This window comes from Camponotus vicinus, unplaced genomic scaffold (genome assembly GCF_025532165.1).
Source record: "Camponotus vicinus isolate PSW18456_S1 unplaced genomic scaffold, iyCamVici1.0 SCAF_11, whole genome shotgun sequence".
NCBI lineage: Eukaryota > Metazoa > Arthropoda > Insecta > Hymenoptera > Formicidae > Camponotus > Camponotus vicinus.
In genome coordinates this window covers 2,313,943-2,336,542 of record NW_028141947.1, presented here as the reverse complement: position 1 = coordinate 2,336,542, position 22,600 = coordinate 2,313,943, and the positions used below count along the sequence as shown (strand labels likewise).

Genomic DNA, 22,600 nt, shown 5'->3' with positions numbered 1-22,600 from the left:
CGCAGTTTCGTTGAAACACGCCAGCTGCAACCAGATTTCCACTTTCGATCTTGTATAAAAAGCAAAGCCACATTAACCCACATTCCGTTTCATATGCGTTTAGAATGCAACATTACATAATTGACATTACGTACCGACGAAGAAAGGTGAATCATATGGTTCGTTTTAATATATGTTTCATTAGGAAACATGCATCTTTTTGCACGCGAAAGGATCGTTTTTCCAGCGATGCATCATCGAAATGTGATACATACTTCTCAATACACATTTAGAAGCCACATGCTTCAAACACGTACTTTTTATAAAAGTTTAAAAATATTTTTATAAAAATTTACAAATATTTTTTTAATTGTAAAAAAACTGTAGAAAAAATTATTGCCATAAAAAAATGTAAAAATTATAAGGAGAGGACGTATTTTGTATATAATACAGGATGCAATACATCCTACATGTTCTAATTAATATAAAATATATTTATGATGAACAGATTTTATTGGTAGTTTAAATTTACAAAGATTTACTAATATTATGATTAATAATTGCATCAATTTTTGATCAATTGAAGTATTCTAATTATGAGATCAATTTTTTGAAAATATTGAAAAGGACATTTTCCCTTAGACTTTGACTGGGAAACGCTTCAGATAAGTATAATCAACAAAAACAATTTTTTTCCATTATAAAAATCGACAAAACATGAAAATTCATATCTTAACTTGGTAAAAATATTCTTTGAATATTTACAAAGATTCGTCTCTTTCTATTTCTTCCAAAAAGATTGATATTTGTTTGCGGTGTCTAACCTTCATCGTTGTTTTTCTCGTATTCATACGTTTTGCTCATAATCTGCCAAAAATGATAAAAATATATGTTGTAATAGAGCTGAAACAAATTATTCCTATATGGGGCATTCTTGCATTTTTAAAGAAAGGTACATCCTCATACATGTCGAATAGAAGAAACATTTGAATATAGGTGTCACCGGTTATATTTTATAAAAATTACACCTTCTCAGAATACTTCAAATGTACAGGGTGTCCCAGACCACCCGTACACCCCTTTTAAAATGAAAATAAATGGCTTTTCCAAAATCCCGAACAATTTTTAAGTAAATCGGATACGCTCTATCAAATGGTGATATTTTCAACTTTTGATTCCGACCGGAAATACGCCATCCAGATCGGAAGTTGAATTTTTTTAGGGGAACATGGTACTTTTTATTACAGATTCGAATTGTACGTGAAGAAATAAGAAACTTTTGTATCAAACGTTTTTTCTGAAAGTGCCTCTGTCAATCTTAAAATTGACTTTGATTATTTCATCACAGTTACTTTCAAGGTCAATTGTATATAAAAATATATGTATATAAAAATATATATAATAAATAAGAACTATAAACATAATGACATTTATTTTGGAATGGAAAATGATTAAAAATACTTAGGAAATTTTGTAATCTTTTTTAATATAAAATCACATTCAGAGCAATATCGTGTGATTTTCTCGGTGCGTATTGCCAACTGTCAACTCTCGTTTCAATAATTCTTATTGATAAGCTCGTTACATCTGAGCAATGTGGGGGGCATTTTCCTTATCGGGGCGAGTATTACATCGTTTTATCTTATAATATATACATGACACATATATTTTAAAGACGACCAGGTTAGCGATGCATTCCGTTGAAAACGTTTTGCTATCGTACATGTGTACGGCGGAAATATGGAAACTCATGAAATCTAGGACTATAAATTTCGCAACGCGCCGTTGTAAAGTCACGGTATTAAATTTCGGTCGCGTTACACACCCGGCGTTGAAGAGATACGGTTCTCGATACGCATATGTACCAACAAAAATCTGCTTATCCATGAAATTTCGCGTATTCCGCATTTCGTTATCGCCGGTTATTAGCATAATTAAATCACATAAAGCGTCGCGCATTACGAGACGTTATTGCGCGGGGGACCCTGGTTAGCCGGCTACTATATTTTTATTAAGCCAAATTGAATCCGTTCTACGTTACCGAGTCGTATATCTCCATCCAGCGCCGCGATTTCTAAACCTTTTTCGGAATTAAGGATCTCCCTCGGCCCGATTGCGATTCTGGAGCAGGATTTACGGGGCGTATATGCCGTCGTTCGTGGATCGGTAACGACGTTGCTTTTTAGCCGGTGCGGCGAATAAAAGCTCACCGCAGCATAATTTCCTTTATTCATCGTCAATCAGCATGGCTTGAGCCGGGGATACAAGGGATGACCGACAAAGGGGGTGAGACAGGCCGAACGGACGGAGAACGAGAGGGATTTCCGCGGCGAGTTCGCGTCAGGCAGACCACTTTCTTGATTAGACCGTAGCGTTTAAGCGGCCGAACCCATTACATTCGTTAAACGTGCCGACTGCGCCGCGCCGACCAGCTTTTCGCCCCTTCGAGAGGTGCATCTCTTTAGCTTCAGCCGATTCGTGCGTGTTTGTATCGCGAATCAGCCACGCTTTTCCCAAGTGAAAATCGAAACCGCACAATTTCTTGTTATAAGTGAAGGTTTGGCGTCGAGAAATATTTAAACTGTACAACCGTGTTGCTCTTTAATTTTACAGGGAAACGAATGATTTAAATAATTTTTTAAAAAATTAATAATTAGGAATTTGGCTCAAATAAATAAATAAAAATTAAATCAAAAAAATTTTTTATTTTTTTTTAAATAGATCCTTAATCTTTGAAACACATAAAGCACGATAATCATATTTAGCATTAATATTTATCTTGTATGGTAAAATATTTTTATAATTTCGAAAAATGATTGGAACTGTGTTGCTCTTTAATTTTACAGGGAAACGAATGATTTAAATAATTTTTTTTTAAATTAATAATTAGGAATTTGGCTCAAATAAATAAATAAAAATTAAATCAAAAAAATTTTTTATTTTTTTTTTTAAATAGATCCTTAATCTTTGAAACACATAAAGCACGATAATCATATTTAGCATTAATATTTATCTTGTATGGTAAAATATTTTTATAATTTCGAAAAATGATTGGAACTGTGTTGCTCTTTAATTTTACAGGGAAACGAATGATTTAAATAATTTTTTTTTAAATTAATAATTAGGAATTTGGCTCAAATAAATAAATAAAAATTAAATCAAAAAAATTTTTTATTTTTTTTTTTAAATAGATCCTTAATCTTTGAAACACATAAAGCACGATAATCATATTTAGCATTAATATTTATCTTGTATGGTAAAATATTTTTATAATTTCGAAAAATGATTGGAACTGTGTTGCTCTTTAATTTTACAGGGAAACGAATGATTTAAATATAGTTTTTTTTTAAATTAATAATTAGGAATTTGGCTCAAATAAATAAATAAAAATTAAATAAAAAAAAGTTTTTAAATTTAAAAAAAAATAGATTCTTAATCTTTGAAACACATGAAGCACGATAGTCATATTTAGCATTAATATTTATCTTGTATAGTAAAACCTTTTTATTACGGTGCTTATAATTTCGAAAAATAATTGAAACTGAATTAAAATAAATTTAAAGAGATATCTCTTGTCTATTTCAATATGATTAATATTATCCTTTGCATTCAACAGAATTTGCACCGTTGTAATCAATGGAAAGAATCAACTTTACTAATGGTTTTGATAAGATTAGTGTTGCGCGCGCGCAGACGTTTCCTCGAAAAAGCAGAGCTCGAGTTTAACGTGGCCGATTAAATCGCTTTTCAACCAACTTTTTTAATCCGCCCTTCCATGCTCGTATTCCGCTCGTTAAGAAACATCTTTTTAATCGTTTTTATTTAGTCTGATCCACGTATTTACGCAAGACTGCTCTTTCGATCAACTTTATACGGTGAAAAAAAAATTATAATTTCTCTTGAATTAATCAGAAAAGCACGGACAGGCACTAAAATGAGAAATTCGTTGACGACGCAGTTCGTTGCCGTTATGATGAAGCATCGGACTCACTGACGTAAATCACAATCGTGAATAACAATTTCGAGTTTCGATAGTCTTGCTTATAGCGCTCCATTCGCATCTCGAATGAATCACGATCGTCTTTCCGTCTTTCTGTGTGCCTTGAGTTATTTATTGCCCATTAAAACTTCAAGCAAAACTATACTTTTCTTGACACGCTGCAAAGTCGTACGGGAGAAATGTCTTGAAAATAAAGCCTGCGTTTCTACGCTATTTGATTTGATTCGAGAGACGTATAAAAATGATTACACCGAAAAGATTTATAGACGAATATATGTTATTGTGTTTTACTTTTTCTTTAGAGAATTATACATGTATATGAATATTTTTATAAATTTTATCGATATTGAAAAGAACATATCAATATGAATTTGCTACATCTCCATGAAAACTTTTATGTCAATACAATTTTATTTTATACAATTTAGAAATAAATGCTAAAATATAAAACATTAAATGAAAAAGATGAAACTACTTCATCGCAAGTGATACACTTGCATTGCAGAATAAGTGAAACGAAGTGCATCAATTTTGTTTCTGATTGATAAGAGCAAGCATGCTATTAATCTAGAATCTAAAAATTCGGAAAATTGGACTTTGTGTAGTTTCGTTTATCTCGTTATTGAGTTACACAAAATGCTGAGAACAGCTGCAGCCGTCACTTTCCGCTGCGATCAGCCGCGTACGAGTGATAAGAACTATGATGGACGACCTGTTATTACCAAACGTCAGAAGGCACTGCGATTTCCACAAGAATTATTGCCAAATACTGCTTTAAAATAACAATTTGGCTCATACATCCGACTGCGACTTTTTCCATCAGGGATTCTCTGATTTCTTATATCGCGATGGGATAATTAGGCACTCGGAGTGCGTAAAGATTTCTTATACGCATTTTTTACAGAATTAAATGAGAAATAAATTCTCGATAAGAGCAGAGCTTTATTCGCGATGCTGCAATTTTCTGTAGTATTCCTTTTAGTGATGCGTGCAAATCTTACGCCTAGTGTCATAATCAAGATAAAATTGAAACTTTTGAATAATTACGCAATTATTTGCGTGTAAACACAGTTTGCGTGATGCAAGTTTCCAAAAGTATTTTTAATATATGTATAGCAATAACGAAACATTCTTGCTGTTAGTTTCACATTGTGTTTGCGATATTAATTATTTGTTAAATTTAATAATCTCTGCAATTTAATCTCTTGCAAAATAATCCTCACCGCACCTCGTTGTTAAATTAATTAAATTTCGATATAGACAATATAACCGTTTCTATGACGACTATAATATTTCAGCAGCGGGCTGTATCTCTGATACATCTCGTGCGATGCATATCGCTCCAATTTTGCTCCAGAACGACTCCGCTTCCGGCCTGTATCAATATTTCTACCGCGGGCGGGAAAGCGCAGCCTTTTATAGCACGAGGATGTACCACGGATTGGCGGAATAATTTTTTTTGTGCACGAGCCGTAGCTACGAAATAACTAGATTTATTAAAGTCGTCTCTGTCTTCGTATTACGCGCGGGCAGACTGTATAATTAATCGGCACGCGGAACGTGACAGAAAAAATCGACGTCCCGTCGTCGTGACGGATGACGCCGCGCGGCTGCGATGGGAGGCGGCTATATATGTGAGTTATCCTATTAAATATTCAATTATTTCTGCCTTCCACTCTCCTGACGTCTGGAATTCGCTCCCGACGCGACGGCGCGTACCGTCGGGGCCAAGCTTAATCCCTATTCATAGACTCAATCGAGTGATTTCGAATAAATCCTTCCAGCGTTCCGCGAGATCCGCTGCAATTAAAATACTTTAATATCCTTTGGAGCACGTACCCGCTCCGGGGCAATGCCTTCGCCGTTCGCGAGAGCCTTTCCCCCAAACTCACCGCCGCTCATTTCCAATTTCTTTTTGGTACGCTTGCTCTTATTAAACCGTCCCAATCCGCATGCCTCGAGAAAGCACGTTCGCGTCTTCTTCAAAGCGCCCTTTGTAGAGAGAGGGCGAATTCGGACTCACCCGATTCCCCGCATCGTAACGAATATATAATCGCACGCAAATTTACGATATCGCTTCGCAAAAGCCACTTTGTCGCTTTGAGACGAACGAATGTGTTTAAATAATAGCTAGAATTGACAACGGGTCGGCTGGGATTCCCATTATTCAACCATCGGCGGACATCTTGCAACGTATGTCGGGCGGTAACTTTCAAACGATGAGTCAAAGTAAAAACGCGAAAATAATTTATCATGGTTCTGTCGGGCGATCTATCACACCGTATATACGTTGCACGCAGAGAAACATTCTGCGAGAAGAAACGAGTGCGTCAGCTGTGTGAAATCGCTTGAGGGAAAGTCGATCTTTATACGATCATGTTCATTCGGAGATGACGTGCGATGCGAGGGCACCAATATTCCCATGATATACGGAGAAAACTGAGGATGCTGCTCTACATTCGCAATTTTATGAATTTTTGTCTAAATAATAATATTTTAATTTTCTCAAATAAATGATTGAGAGATCCCATTAAGGGGATCCCTCATTGAACGGCGAACTCTTACACGATTACAGCGCCCTCATCTAATCCTCATCCCGTATCTCTCTCTATCACGTTATTTATAAAGAAGATGCACTGCTTTTTCTACTCTACTTTACCAACATTTCAGGTACATACGGACCGAAATTTTTGGGCATGTGCCATTTATTAATTAGACTACTAAACTCAATTTTCACAGTTCCTCAAGTTTTTATTGTGCAGTCCGCTATTAGGTATGCTATTGTTTTATGCATAAAAGCTACAAAACATTTATACAAGGATAATGTCTTTATAAAGTGATAGCTTTAGACGCCACGTTGATCTAAGAAGTCGATAAATAAATATATAATTTTGTACTTTTTTTTCTTTCTCAATATATAATCGGCTTTCCCGTGTTCGTTTGCATCTATACTTCAACCGTAGAAAAGGATTTTTAATTATATGCAAGCAATAAAAAATGACACCTGCCCAAAAATTATAGTGCTTCGTCGATAAAAAAGATAGGTTGAGGGATCCCCTTAAAGGGATCCCTCATTGAACGGCGAACTCTTACACGATTACAGCGCCCTCATCTAATCCTCATCCCGTATCTCTCTCTATCACGTTATTTATAAAGAAGATGCACTGCTTTTTCTACTCTACTTTACCAACATTTCAGGTACATACGGACCGAAATTTTTGGGCATGTGCCATTTATTAATTAGACTACTAAACTCAATTTTCACAGTTCCTCAAGTTTTTATTGTGCAGTGCGCTATTGGTATGCTATTGTTTTATGCATAAAAGCTACAAAACATTTATACAAGGATAATGTCTTTATAAAGTGATAGCTTTAGATGCCATGTTGATCTAAAAAATCGATAAATAAATATATAATTTTGTACTTTTTTTTCTTTCTCAATATATAATCGGCTTTCCCGTGTCCGTTTGCATCTATACTTCAACCGTAGAAAAGGATTTTTAATTATATGCAAGCAATAAAAAATGGCACCTGCCCAAAAATTATAGTGTTTCGTCGATAAAACAGATAGGTTGAGAGATTCCCTTAATAAACCGATAAAAGCACAATAATCTGAAACAAAACGCAAATCCATAAGGAAAATCTCTCTTTATTTACAATTTTGGTGGAATATTCTCCGCATTGCGTTCATCTCGATCCACTTTCGTTTGTTCTTTAGCCAAATTGGCCGAGTCCCGGCCGGGCTTACCGGAAAGTCGTGCTTTTTGTACCAAGTCATGGCTCGGGTTTATTTCATGCAAAGCGGGACGACATTTCGGCAAGTTTGCCGGGGCATCGCTATAGATCGCCGTTAACACAATCGAGCACGTTTTGGCAGCGTGCGTGGAGAGGCGAGCAGCCTCTTTAGTAAAATAACCCACCGCTACATCCCCTCTCGTGATTACGGCCGGCCCATATAAAAGTTTCACCACAAAACTTCGCGTCTGGCCTCGATACGTGCCATCCTCTCCCTCGCCTTCTTTCCTGAATATCTTTCCCGCAAGCTCTCTGTAACCTTTCACGATCGTGTCTTCCGACTACGCTCTCCCTTTGTTTCCCGGAAGCCGAGGTAGTTCCACATTTGCGAGAGTATACTTTCAACTAGCGAATCCGACAGCTGCATCGAATCCCCTTGGCTTCGTTGCAACGAGAACGGAGGCGAGGGATGATCGTTCAGTGCCGAAATAGCGGGGAAAGAAAGGGCAGCGAAATTTCCATCGATATCCTGGCCCTCTCAGAACCACTTCCGTACTTATGAATAAGTCGAACAAATGTCCTCTCAGGCGTCTCTTTCCGCCCTCATTGTTCCTTTCCTCAGTTCGATCATTTTCATCTCGAAATTCAGCGGCCACATGGCGCTTGGTCAGTAATCATTTTTAATCCCGTCACGCGTTAAGCTCCGGACTGACATATTTCGTAATTATCTTAATTATCTTGCGAATAATTCAAACGAATGACTTGTCAGCTTTGTCTCTCTTTTGGTTTAAATCGTTGAGAACAAGCAGACAATGGTTGGTGCAATTTTCATTTCGCCAAAGTAGCTTTAATCACGAAAAGGATACGTTTTATAATCGGCATAATTAGATTACTCGATGGAGTAAGTGACATCGTACTAGGAATGTTACAATTTAAGAATAATTTAAGGAAGACAGAATCGCACTGAAATTTTCGCGATATATAATAATTTCATTCCAAATAACATCTCATGATATAATGTAATTATATCTAATGATGTAATTATTATTATGTCCAAATATTAAGATAATCGATTACCATCAATAAAGCACCATAAATATCTCTGCCAAAAACGACGTATATTTATATTTGTATATAGAGTATAAAAATGTGGGGAGAACAGAATATATACAAGTTAAGATATTAGACAAACATTGAAGGGAAACATGATTTTCAAACAAACATTTTTTGTTGATGATTTTTTTTACGATGCTTTGTTTACATAAAATAGAAGTATGAAATAGAAGTTTTTTATATGATTTGAGCAATAAACAAACATAGAAAAGTCAAATCATATTTATATTAATCTTAAACAAAAAACAAAACACAAATACACAAAAGTAATTCACTCTTTTTACACAGCAAGTGTTCACAAAATTCTTTCATTAACTTCAACAGAAAAATAACATCGTTGAAACGTTGATTGTTTCTGTGCTGTTTATTCATTAGCTGCTCTATAATTAAGATGTATATCGATCAATTCTACCCAAGTATATTATTATGATGATAAATCACGTACAATTTGTCAAGATATATTAAAGATTTTTGCTCTTTTGAGAGTTTGAATGTGACATAAGATCTCAAAACGAAATGTTACGTTAATATAAAATATCATTAATAAAAAATATTTATTCTGAAATCCTTTATTTACTTGTATGTGGACATATATTATACATGTAATACATATATTATTATACGTATAAGTTTGGATGGAAACTTAATCTAATCGTGCAAATAAGCGTGCTAGAGAGAAACGAAATAATAGAAATCCTTAAATTGTTATTCGTTTCTTCTCTATTCCGGATAATAGTCAATTTTGAGCAATTAATTGTCGAATTACGTGCGCTGCAGTTGTATGAAAAAAATGTCGCGAAATCAGTTACACGGAGAGGAGCTGGCTCGCTTGGCTGGCGTTAACTGCGCGACGACGTTAACGTAAATCCGCGGACCGTGCGTGCTGTTTCCAGCGCGTTAATTCGTATATCCACCAGCTTTCCGCTTGTGTTTCAGACAATGGACCGCCCCCCGTAGAGCAGAGCGATGACGGATGGTTGAACTTCACAAAAATCACTCGGGCCGAGAGCGGCTGGTACAAGTGCTATACGCGGCATATGCTCGGCATTTTCACCAGCATCGGATATTTTCTCAATGTTCGCTGTGAGTAAATCGTTGTCACGCCACTTTGTCGCTTTCAATAGCGTAGATAGGATTCCCCGCGCATTCGAGTGGGACGCACATCCCGAGCTAATAAATGCATTTTGTCCGATAAAAAAATAAAGGAGACAAAATAAGGGTACATGTGGAAAGATTTCCAAGAAATAATTTTGCAACATAATTTGCTAAATCAACATTTCCACGATACTTAGGTCTTTTGTTATTAATTTCTTTAGTCATGATTGTGTGACATGATTCTTTATTACTAGAAAGAAGAAAATAAGTGGGCAATGTGACAAGATATAAAATAATTTAATTAAAAATCTATTCTATGTATTTTTAAGGGTATTAGAAATGTTTATTTTTTTTACAGAAGCTCATCTATTTTTTTGTCAGATTATTATAATAGATTTCTCTCTCAAGATAAATATTTCGATAAATTTAACAGTTGCAAATTAAAATAAATCAGGTTAAAATATTAGAATAAATTAAAATAATACCATACATCGAAAAAAATATATAAAGAAACAACAGCAGACGAAGAGAGATAATTATGTCTGCAGTTACACTTTTTTGCTGGTGTATTGTCTACTCCCTGCGCACTTGATAGCACTCGAAGAGACATTCTCCTTGATTCGGAATGCGAAGGGGGTCGTCGCTGTAGCCAATAACCGGATACCACAGTCATTTGTCAAGAGCGGAAACCGCCGAGCCAACCGGAAATTATCCGTGCCCCGTCGTGAAAATTTGCAAATTTCCTACCTAGCCCCATTCCTTCCATCTTGCCATTATAACCAGAGGGCGATGTGCTCCCTGCATTTCAAACTCGCCCTCCTCGTCCTTCTTCGCCCGTTCTCCTGCCCTCTATCCCTCTCTCCCTCCCCGTCTCGCTCGCTCTCGTCTGCTCCTTCGACCGACGATGCTGGATACGGGTTTCCGAGCACCTAATCTCTACGCAATTTAGATGGCTGGAGAGCACCTATAAACCAACCATCCTCCTCCGTGGGAATTATCGATTACACTGCTACTATGTCCTGTTCGAATCTCCTCCTGGATTACTTATCCGCCGGATAACGTCACGGTGGGTTTAAACCGACGCGCTAATTTCGCCGGCTTGTAGACAGTCTACAGATAGGACGTAGTTTAAAGGAGCACCTTAACAGGGCGGGGAATCAACATTATCGGCACGCGAACAGATTTTTCTCACCTCGTCTTTATCAAGATAAACAACACGAACATTGTTCTTCATATACTATCGAAATCTAATGTTTGATAATAATTAAATATGCACAAATTTATGTAATCTCAGAAGAAATTATCGTATATTAAATTGTTTCTACCGGAAAGATACTTGTAATTTCGCACGAAATATCTCTCCTCTAATATTCAAACGTTAGATTCAACAAAGCACCTTAGATGCGCATAATTTAATTAGCAGAAACACGAAAGGCATATCAAAGTAATTAGAGATAACGCGATCACAGACGGACGAGCGTATGAGATTCTTAATCGCGTTAGCGCACGCGAATCGCATTAAGATTTGGAACGATCAAGCCGCGGAAGAAGGGACGAGGATATATCAAATTTGGAGATAACGAGAAGCATCGGAAAGAGAAGTAATGCTGGCTGACGAAAAATGTCAAATTACCGGTTTGATTACCGGGCTTTCCTTTCTCTTTTCTCTTTCCCGTGTTTGTTAAAGCGCCGCGGTAGGGATGTTTGCCGTAAAATTCCGAACAAACTGCAAGACAAACGAGGCATAGTCGTGAGTCGAGCGAGCGAAAGAGAGAAAGTAAAAGCCTCCTACGCATCCGCGCCACTTTGATCCCTTTGTTTTGCTATAGGATGAGCCAGAGGATCAGCTTGCTAACTCAAAGGACTCTCCCCCATCCCCCGCTTCTTTCTCTTTCTCGGCCGAATTCCACAGTAGCAGTCCGGCTCTAATTCTCGAACAGAGACACGAGCAATCCTCGCACACACCCTCATCTATCCTCTCGTCCTCCCTCCTCTCTCCTTTTACCTCTCTCTGTAACTGTGGACATAGTGCTAGCTGAAGAGCAAACTATCGTAGCCGTATAATTCCATAGGTGGAATCGGAAAAGGATGGAGGGGGGGATGAAGAGAGGTAGAAGTTGGAACGGACAGTACGTCGCGACGTAATGTCGCGGTGGAAAAGATTTTGTCGAGTCCGGCACGTGAGGATAGGGATTCCGTTTCAACTTCATCCCTCGTACGTGCCGCTGATTTCTGATACCAAAGTAATTCTTTGATATCGATGACGGTGAGCGATACCGAATCAACAATTCGAAATAACAAGAAGTAAATGTATGCCGGGTATCTTTAAGTACATCTTATAAAATGTATGCAATATGTGACATATTTTAAATAGCATTCTTTTAAAAAATATGTTTGCATAATTGCAAAATATTGAAAAATATATATTTAACGATGTAAAATGTATGAATTATTTGCTGGTTTTCTAAACATGTACAAATCAAAATTTCATTCAGGATGTTTACTCAATGTAAGAAAAATGAAAATTCCCTGATTTTTCAAGTATTTTGTTCGAAATTCCAGATAAAGAAAGTATTTTAAAGATTTTTTGATGTAACTTTCTTAAAATAAAATTATTTTATTGCATGCCTTTTCTAATGTTTCTTATTCATATGAAGGAAAAACACAGAGCCTCTAAAGTTTCAAGTAAGATACGCATTTTTCACATATATAAAATTTTCATTTTCTTAATTACTAAAAATTACAATAAAAAATATCTGCTTAAAAAAATATTTTCAATATCTTATTAAGAGACATTTAATATATAAACAAAAATAAAAAATATATTATAAATATATTATAAATACATTAAACATTTATATATAATTGATAATATATATATTTATAATATATTTTAAACATATAATTCACTTGGTTTATAATATAAGAGCAAAAAGACGGAATTTTTAAAAGATCAAAGAGACGGAATTTTTAAAAGAATTTCCTGAATCCTAATAGAATTGCATGAGAATTCCCGGATATTTCCAGCTATAAAAAAATCCCTAGCAACTTCAAGTTTCTCAAGTAGTAGAGACCTTGTCATTTTAAAGCGTTATTTTATTCTATAACTATATTTTTCCATATTTTGTAAAATACAGAAAGATAATCCGCATACTAGAAGAAAAGTATAAAAGCATCAAATGAATGTTACGCTCTCATCGTGAGTCATTTAATTTCGCTTATTAATGTATACGAAAATGGCGGCACGTTTAAGTTCGACTCTTGAGTTTATCGCGCGTCGAGAGATTTAAATTAATCGCATTTAGATGATCCAGATATGGAGACCGAGGCGGAGGCCCTGAACGGCGAGGCAACCGATTCCCGAAGGATGGAGGTGCAGATCGGCGGCGCAGTTACCCTCGAGTGCGACGGCGGTTGTTGGGGCCACGGACCGGGAATGGATCCGGTAGGTGGGCCCGGACCCCTCGCCCTAAGTCGGGTGGTGTACCAGGAGGCTGGGGAATATCGGTGCGTCGCGCCCGATCGGAAAATGCAGGACACATGGCGAGCTCAGTTACCCTATCACATCAAGATCACCGGTGAGTCCGATTTAAATCTTTACTGAAGTAGAATGTCGATGTTTTCCCTCTCGCTAAGAAACAATTTTTCTGTTTGTGGGATTCCTTAAGAAAGTAAAACAGTCAAAACTGATAAAAGAACTGCGCACTAACTGATGGATGAATGATCATCCTAACTGATGACAGCACAATCAGTATATTGAAGCAGTTTTACCAGTTACTGATACAAAAACTGGTCAAATCGATCAGTTTTGGTGGAAGACTAGTCCTCAGATAGTAACATTCAGTGTTTAACCAGTTTTTCAGAATAATGTAGAAACTGATCATTGAAACTGAGGAGCTTTACCAGTTACTGACTCGTAATCAATCACTGAAGTAGAATGTCGATGTTTTTCCTCTCGTTAAGGAACAATTTTTCTGTTCGTGGGATTCCTTAAGAAAGTAAAACAGTCAAAACTGATAAAAGAACTGCGCACTAACTGATGGATGAATGATCATCCTAACTGATGACAGCACAATCAGTATATTGAAGCAGTTACTGATACAAAAACTGGTCAAATCGATCAGTTTTGGTGGAAGACTAGTCCTCAGATAGTAACATTCAGTGTTTAACCAGTTTTTCAGAATAATGTAAAAACTGATCATTGAAACTGAGGAGCTTTACCAGTTACTGACTCGTAATCAATCACTGAAGTAGAATGTCGATGTTTTTCCTCTCGTTAAGGAACAATTTTTCTGTTCGTGGGATTCCTTAAGAAAGTAAAACAGTCAAAACTGATAAAAGAACTGCGCACTAACTGATGGATGAATGATCATCCTAACTGATGACAGCACAATCAGTATATTGAAGCAGTTACTGATACAAAAACTGGTCAAATCGACCAGTTTTGGTCGAAGACTAGTCCTCAGATAGTAACATTCAGTGTTTAACCAGTTTTTCAGAATAATGTAGAAACTGATCATTGAAACTGAGGAGCTTTACCAATAACTGACTCTCTTAATCAGTCACTGATAGAACATCACAAGTTACTGACTCACCATCATCAGTTACTGATCAGCTAATCAGTACTTGTTCTTAAGGGATAAACGGTAGAAATTAGCCGAGACTCGATTAGATGAGTTACACACGTCCACGAGTTACAAATTGTATTGTGATTCTCGTGACGTCGGTCATGCGCGAGATATATTGTTGCCGCGATTGGTATCTGACGAACATAACATTGTGCGGTGCGTCGCATTGTGTTCAACCCCATTGTAGGTAGGATGCGGCTAACTACCTTGCGCGCACTATCTGCTGTTCTAAATTTAATTATAACAGCCGGCATCGCATTAACTGTGTTACAGTGGCAACGCATTAATTATCGGTTTTATAAACTTTTGACGACCCGCTCGAGAAACGTCGTGCGGAGTTAATGCATTCCTTTAATCTGTTTAATGTAGTTAGGTTTTATTGAAACAAATAAACTAGAGCTATGCTCAAACAGTATATAATTCACGTATTTATGTTTCACGTTCACATGGAGTTGTAGTAGGTGATTCAGCGAGTCAAAGAAGATGTTTCACTATGAAATGGATAAGTTACAAATGAAAAGAACATGTTAACGAGAATATCCGGATTGATTAGAGAACATTACAGAAAATATAAGCAAATTATATATAAATAACCTTTTAATACATTAATTGTTAATTATTTGAAAAAAAATAACGCTAATGCGCGAGGTGGCATTGCGAATTTATCTTTATTTTAGTCGTACAAAAACATGCCGCGTTTTAGTAACAAAATTTCTGCAGGAATGGGAAAAAGGAAATTTTTTAATTTGTTACATTAATTCGTTCTCTCAGATAAAAAGCCGTTACGGCTAGCATTACATCGTGATTATGATAATATTTTTTAATGAATATGACCGAATAATAACCATCGTAATGTTTTAATGTTACCGCGTGAAGCTATACGGCTAACGATTACATAAAAGTTACGCACCATGTGTAGAGTAATTAAATACTTTTTCACCGTCACATTGCGGCCGGAAGGAATTAATTAAACGATGAGAATGTGAAGCATTTTCATTCGTTATTAAAGCTTTGTAATAGCTCTTAGTATTATTTGCCCTCAGATCGCATTATAATGCTGCAAAAATATACGCATATCATATTGTTCTTCCTCGTGAATTTTCTAAGCTTACAAGATAAACATCTAATGTATTGAGAAAAGAGATACCTATTATTAATTATATCATTTACATTTCTTTTAATATACACATATTATTTAGATTTTATTTATTAATTATGTATTACACATTAATATTAAAATTAATCTTATTAATTATGTATTACATTAATATTAAAATTACATCTTCGATAATTGACTGCATGATAATTGACTTGTTTTATATTTCACATCACTTTTTTTATTTTTTATAATAATCACAGTATCATTGAAAGAGTAAAATTCTTTTGATCTTTATAAAAAATATTCTGATATGTTTAATATGTGCGATTGATTTCTCAACTAATATTATAAAACATAAAATAACAAGTTATGTATAGTAAATTGGAGTATTTAATAAAAAAAAATTTACATTAAATTCTAATCACAAAACCGAGATCATTAATAGTAAAATAACTTATCATATTCTCGCACAGCTAATAATTCGCCCCATAATTTATTAAATATTAATTCTTTAAATTAAGATATAATTTTTTTCAAAAATTAATAATATTTTGCTTTAGTTTAAACTCGCATGCTCGGATTTTATCGCTATACGAAAGTTCCTGTATTTACTTAAGGTACGTGAGCCTCAGAAGCTCGCGCCCGAATCGAAGCTGATGTCCCCGAATATGATTTTGAATCTGTGCGTTTTTACTTGGCGAGAATCTCGAGAGACCGAGGCAAGAGCAGAAACAGGTAAAAGTTGACGATACGTAGGTACTCGGTGCAATATAGCTGTTGGTCGCTTAGATGCGCACGTAGCATACTCTTTGGGGATAGTGGTCAACAGAACGTGACGTCGTATAAGGAAAGAAAATATCAGCCGCAATTGAGCCAGAATAGGATTGGGTGGACTTGAACGTCTGAATAGCAGTAAAATTAAGTTTAAAATATTTTCTCCCGGAATATATTAATCGATATTACCAAAACGTAATGGTTGTATGATATAAAGAAGTTTTAATTAAAAAAATTAATAAATAATCTTTTATTATTAGACTCATTAAAATATCGACGCTATCAATATTAAATTAGCTTTCTCTGAACAATTTAAATTGTAATTGTTTTTTAATTTTTAGAGGATGGATAGGTTTTTTCGTAACTTTTTATGATTTTTATTTGTATGTTATAGTGTTACACGAAAAATAAGCTACCTCCTGGAGCCTAAAAATAAACTTCCCGTCTGGTAACAAAAATGGAAAAATTGCACAAAACATTCATATGATTGTAAATTTCAAAAAAAATTATTATTTATATTTAATTTCGAACGAGAAATATGAAAATATTTTTTGCAAAATCTCGTTACAAAAATATATTTTGAAATTCAAAGATAAAAAAAGCAAATAAATTCATAAGGACTTTTTGATAGCTGTCAACTGTCAAATCTAAATTTGATATCAGATTTGTATCCTTAGATTCTCGAAACTACGTATTCTGGTTTATATAGAAGTTCAGCAACATTGACAGCTGTCAACTATCAAGTCTAAATTTTGAATATTGAGATTTAAATTCAGCGATCTCAGATTTCTCTCAGTGCGTAACATTTTTTAAGAAAGCATATATTTTTTCAAAATTGACAATTGTCAACTGTCAAATCCTAATTCTGACATCAGATTTAAATTCAGTGAACCTAAAAAACCCTTATATATGACATTTTAGCGCCTAAATAATTTGAAGAATAAAAATAGGCTTCTCATCATCTAAAGATTAATAATAGAGTTCGATATTTATCGCGGTATTATTAGAATAAATCTACTGAATGATCAACAAAGTGTATGCAAACATTAACAGTGACTCCCTTTTTTGTCGATTGCTATTTCGGAATCAAATCGCAATTTTGGAGCTCGCGCCACAATCAAGGAAAACAACTTTATGACGCGAAATAGGAACTGCCATCTCGTAAAATAGACCGGAATAATCTGGCACACTCTATCGAAATGTTCTTTCCTCCTTCCTTCGGCAAGATACCGATAGAAGTATCGAAACGAAGATCACAGTTCAGGCTACGTATTGGAAATGGAAGAACGTACTATCATCTTGCGGTTCTACTGCCGCGGAATCCCTCCTGTTTGTCTTCGATTTCTCGGCTGGCAACGGCGAGAGAACGTTTTTCCTTTGCCCGAAAAGCGTCATTGTCACAACTTGGTGGCGACAGAACGGATCATCCGCGGATGAAAACGATGCGAGGGAAACGGAAGATAGGAAAGAGGGCGCGGAGGAAAGTTTGCGAACACTTAACTTTTCTATTCCTCCTCTGGGATCTTGTCCTCGTAAAACAGTTCTCGGACTTCCCTGCCTTTCCCTTGTTCACGACCAGGCTTACAATGAGAGCGTGCGTCGATCAGCCCCGAAGGGGGTGAGCGCGAAAAACGTAGCAGCAGCACGCTGCGTATCTCGTTTCGTTTAGCTTTTAACGAGTTTATGTGGCTCCCGGATGGCTCGTAATTTTAACCCGGATTTTTGCTAAAAACTTGGATGCAAATAAACTTCCTGCTAATTGCGTGCCAAGACTGAAGTTAAAACGCACGATTAATGTTGGTGTGATATTTGAATGTAACTTTTTATTTAAATCTGGCTTTTAATATATACCATATAATTAAAAAGTACATGTGAATAAAAGTACGCTGAAATAATAAACATGATAGCAAATAATAGACAAATCAAGCGACTTCTGATAAAAAAAATATGAAAAATTATATCTAGAAGAACTTCTTTATCTTGCGTAAATTCAGTCTTATGAAGATAAATAAAATAAATGTATATAAAAATTTGTCAAGCTCAATAAAATAATTAAGACTGATTCGATGATGGAAAAAATCAATAATTTCATTGATTATCGAAAAGATTTGAACAGAAAATTCTTACTCATATGTTTAATAGACATTTCATTGAATTCGCCAATAATTTCTTCATTTTGAATCATTTCTTCATTTCTTCATTTCTTCATTTCTTCATTTCTTCATTTCTTCATCATCGTCGCAAGTGGTTCTTGCTTGAAATCATGCACGTAGACTCCCATAAATTCTCAGGGGCATTTCTATGAATCCTGACGACAGAAAGATACTCATCCATTAAAATACGACGATGCTGTACACTCGCGATGGCGAAACGACGTTGAGACAGTTTCGTCTCTTCTTTTGGGCCGCGGATACGATTGGTAGGAATACGGTACATATGCTCGGTTATTTTCCCTCGCTCTATTTACGATGATAGATGCAGACTGTTCTGTTTCTCTTTTATTCGCTCGCGTACATCCCCCACGTGGCCGCGCGTTTTCTCTATCTGCTCTCTTTCTTCCACCACCATTCAGCCCGAGAAGCAATCGCTGGAGCAATCCCGACTTCTTATTGATTGCGGCTCGGGGAACTCGTGCGTGTAAGTCGCTCAAGCTTCGCTCGAATGTACGCTATCCCGACGAACTCTACGCTCTCTACGTTTCCATGGAAATGAAAAGACACAGAAGGCACATCGAAATTATTTCGCCGTCGTCGATCGCTGGCCATAATTTTTCCACCTCACTTTATCACTACGTAAAACACACACACACACACACATACACGTGTCTTTCTTTCTCTCTCGGGGGTCGTGCATCGCGCGGGATATAAGTTTTCGTTTCGTGCCCGACTCGTCCAATATCAAAATATTTCGCCGAGATCCTAATGTATTTCTCTAGCTTGTCGATCCTCCTCCTCCCAGCTTCGCACTTCCCTGATTCCTCCATAATTCACCCGACTCTGTCCGTCGCGTTTCTGAGAAACGCTGCCGCAAAATTTTCTGACAGTCTTTGCGTGGAATGAAAGATCAGGAACAACTCAGGCATACAGAGAGTGCGATCAATTCGTCAATTATAATAGCGAGATTTGCCAATTTGATGAAAACTGATTTGTTCTTTCAGACGCACGTGCGATAAAATTACATTCTATAAAGTCATAAATAATAAATAAATTGAGCTGTCAATAATATAATATAACATAAATTAATAATAATGCAGGCTAATACGATAGGTGGATAAAAATAACTCTTTTAAATTCTTCAAACGATTTGTTTGTTACTGTTGCATTTACTAGCCCAGATTATTAATTTATATTATAACATAAAATCATGATTTTTTTGTTACACTTTATATAAAACATTATATCATTATTTTTGTAATCTTTATTTTTTGTAATAAAAAGAAACAATTTAAATATTACACGCACCGAAAGAATCGACGTAATTATGTGTGTGTTTGTACATGATTAAATGTTAATTCTCAAATTGATATCAATAATAATTGTACAGAGATCTTTTGTTTTCTCTGCACATGTCTCCGAATTGACTGAATGTATAACGATACGAAATGTGTATGGAGGTGAAAATATTTGTATCATGCAACTTCAAAGCAACCATCTGCTGAATTTATTATGAACGTGCCGTACATGCGGTTTGTATGATATTCGTGCTGTAGAACACGCAGCATGTTTGCAATATTTCTCGACCGTACTTAAACGTTTGAAACCGCGACACATATACGTTTATTGCAGATACCTGCATCTGTAATATTTGATTTTTCTGCAAGAAAAGCGGGCGAACGAGAAAAGATTACTCGGAATTTATTTTACGCAAAGAATATTTAATAATAAATATTTAATTTCCTAGATTTTTTTAAGAGAAACTTGCATATTTAAGTGTTTTATTTTTTTAGAGGAATAAAAATAAAAATAAAAGAAAATAAAAAATATTCCATGTATAATTCATCTCTAGTTTCAAAGATTAAAATAAAATTGCAATGGTAGAGAATTTTAATTTTCGCAACAATTTTTTTATACATTTATCTTTCTTGCGGCAAATATATTTTTTGCAATTAATAATTAATAAGTGTATAATTATTCTTCTCTTCTTGGCAGAAAAATAAAGTGGCCTTTGGTAATTTTTATTGTCACAGGCTGCCCTTTGCCCTTTCCTAAAACTTTGATCAATGAATTTTATTAAACTTGCTTGGAGACAATAACGTTGAATTTTATGAAACTTGCTTGAAAACAATAACTTGGGATAATAACATTTAATTGGAATGAAGCAAAAACTTTTTTTCCCGCTGTATATTTTCAAAGTGGATCTGTAAACTAAAAGTTCTTTCCACCAACAATAGATTTATTTATAAATCGAGAACGTTGATATTTTTATTGTCTAGGTATTTGTACAGTTAGGTATTTAATTCTTTATCGAGATATTAGATGCTTTTTAAAAATTTAATATATTAAATATATCTTTTTTTTGAATGATTATTTCTCCACATCGCGATTTTATACGTGTTTGTAAATGCAAATTAGTCAAGCATTCAATTTATGATTATTCTTTATATTTAAAGAATCTAAATACAAATATTTGGTACAATGTGTCGCGCTAAAAGTTAACTTTTTTCACTGTCATTATTTTTACCTTAATGCTAGAAAGTGATATCTAAAGTTTTGGAATCTGTCGTTCAACTTATCTCTTTGGTCTCCGCGCTACTTCGTTAAACGTTCGTTAAATCTTCACGCCTTCGCAAACTAACATAAGACGCATTTTTTTTTTCTTCAAGTGATTTGTAAGGAGATGAGTTTGAGGGAACGGTGATCGAGAACTTACACAATAAAACTTTCGTGTGTTCTCGTTAAATCGCGCCGACCAAGTTTGCCGAGTGAATATCACATATAGCTATCCCGTTGTGGAAAATTCAAGCTTCATTAACAAACTAAACGATACCGTTTGAATAATGCATAACGGGATAAATATTTTATAACTCGAACAAGTTTCTCTGATGAATGCAAACAATTTTCATACAAAATAAAATGCGAGCAACCGAGCCTGATTCTTTGATAATTGAACAACTAATTTTCCAAAGTTATCGCGCTTATTAAAGGTCTCGCTCCTTATATTTTTCACTCTTAAATTTTGTTTTCTTACCACGTAATTTACACTCGGCGTTTCCTAACTTTATTTACTCGACTCTTTTAGTCTGAAAGGCTCTTGCAATCTTAATCGCTGTCGGTTAAGGTACTGGAGAACCGGTTTTCGTAGGAAAACGTAATTAAATCGTTGCGAGATACAACGGAAATTACGATAATTATCATACTTGTCGGTCTGCCCCTTCGACAAGCTCTCAATGCTTACGATGCTTTAATTAGAGTTATCCACGAAAGTGCTCGATAAATTTTGCTGTTACTCTATCCGTTGTCGCGTCGGGAAACTTTTGTTGATCCATAAAACACTCGCCGGAATTGAGTATATTTCGGGTAGATCAACACAACTTTCCGTCGACGGCGCAGATCCTCCCCGAGACGAGGCTCTCCAAGAGCTTTCCACGGTTAACCGCGGCAGAGTTAATTTCATCGTATCCCGTGCACCCAACGAGCACCATCCCCCGATGCTGATAGGGATCCGGCGGCGGCGGCTGTTGGATCGTATCAACGCGCGACTTCATATTTGCATGCTTGATAAAAGGAGAGCGTTCGAATCTCCGAGTCATTTGCGGGGAGCGCGCGTAAGGGTTTTACGGAACAAAGACTTGATTATGCGATCAAAGCGCGGGGAAGGAAAAAATGAGTCGCCTCGGGCCAGAAACCAATTTCATCACGGCCGTGATGTTCTGAATTTTTTAAAGCATCGGAAACCCACGTCCCTTTCCCTCCGCCCCTCCCTATGAAACGCACGGATAGCTACTTCTACCGAAAGGTCCGTCTAGCTTCGAAACGATCCCGCGCGGAAATTAAGGCTTTTTATTATCCAGCGATGCGAAGAGAGAGCCTCGTACTTTGTACTAATGAGCGCGCCGAACTTCGCAGTTCATTAACGATTAATTACGCGTCGGGGAAAACAAATCTCGTGTAAAGTTAAGACGAACATATTAATTAATACGTACATATTTTTCATTGTTTTTAATCTACTATAATAAGT

General features: G+C 35.8%; 1 protein-coding gene across 6 annotated transcripts in view; it reads left to right on the top strand.

Annotated features, from left to right (window-relative positions):
- The window catches only part of Tei (irregular chiasm C-roughest protein teiresias), a 429,473-nt gene that overhangs the window by 342,336 nt on the left and 64,537 nt on the right, over positions 1–22,600 (top strand). For 5 of the 6 annotated variants that reach the window (XM_083081803.1, XM_083081801.1, XM_083081798.1 and 2 more), the window contains 2 exons: positions 9,764–9,910; positions 13,228–13,500. In XM_083081803.1, coding sequence (XP_082937929.1) covers positions 9,764–9,910; positions 13,228–13,500 — 420 coding nt within the window. The remainder of the gene's footprint in view (positions 1–9,763; positions 9,911–13,227; positions 13,501–22,600) is intronic. The other variant, XM_083081802.1, reaches the window with a different exon arrangement.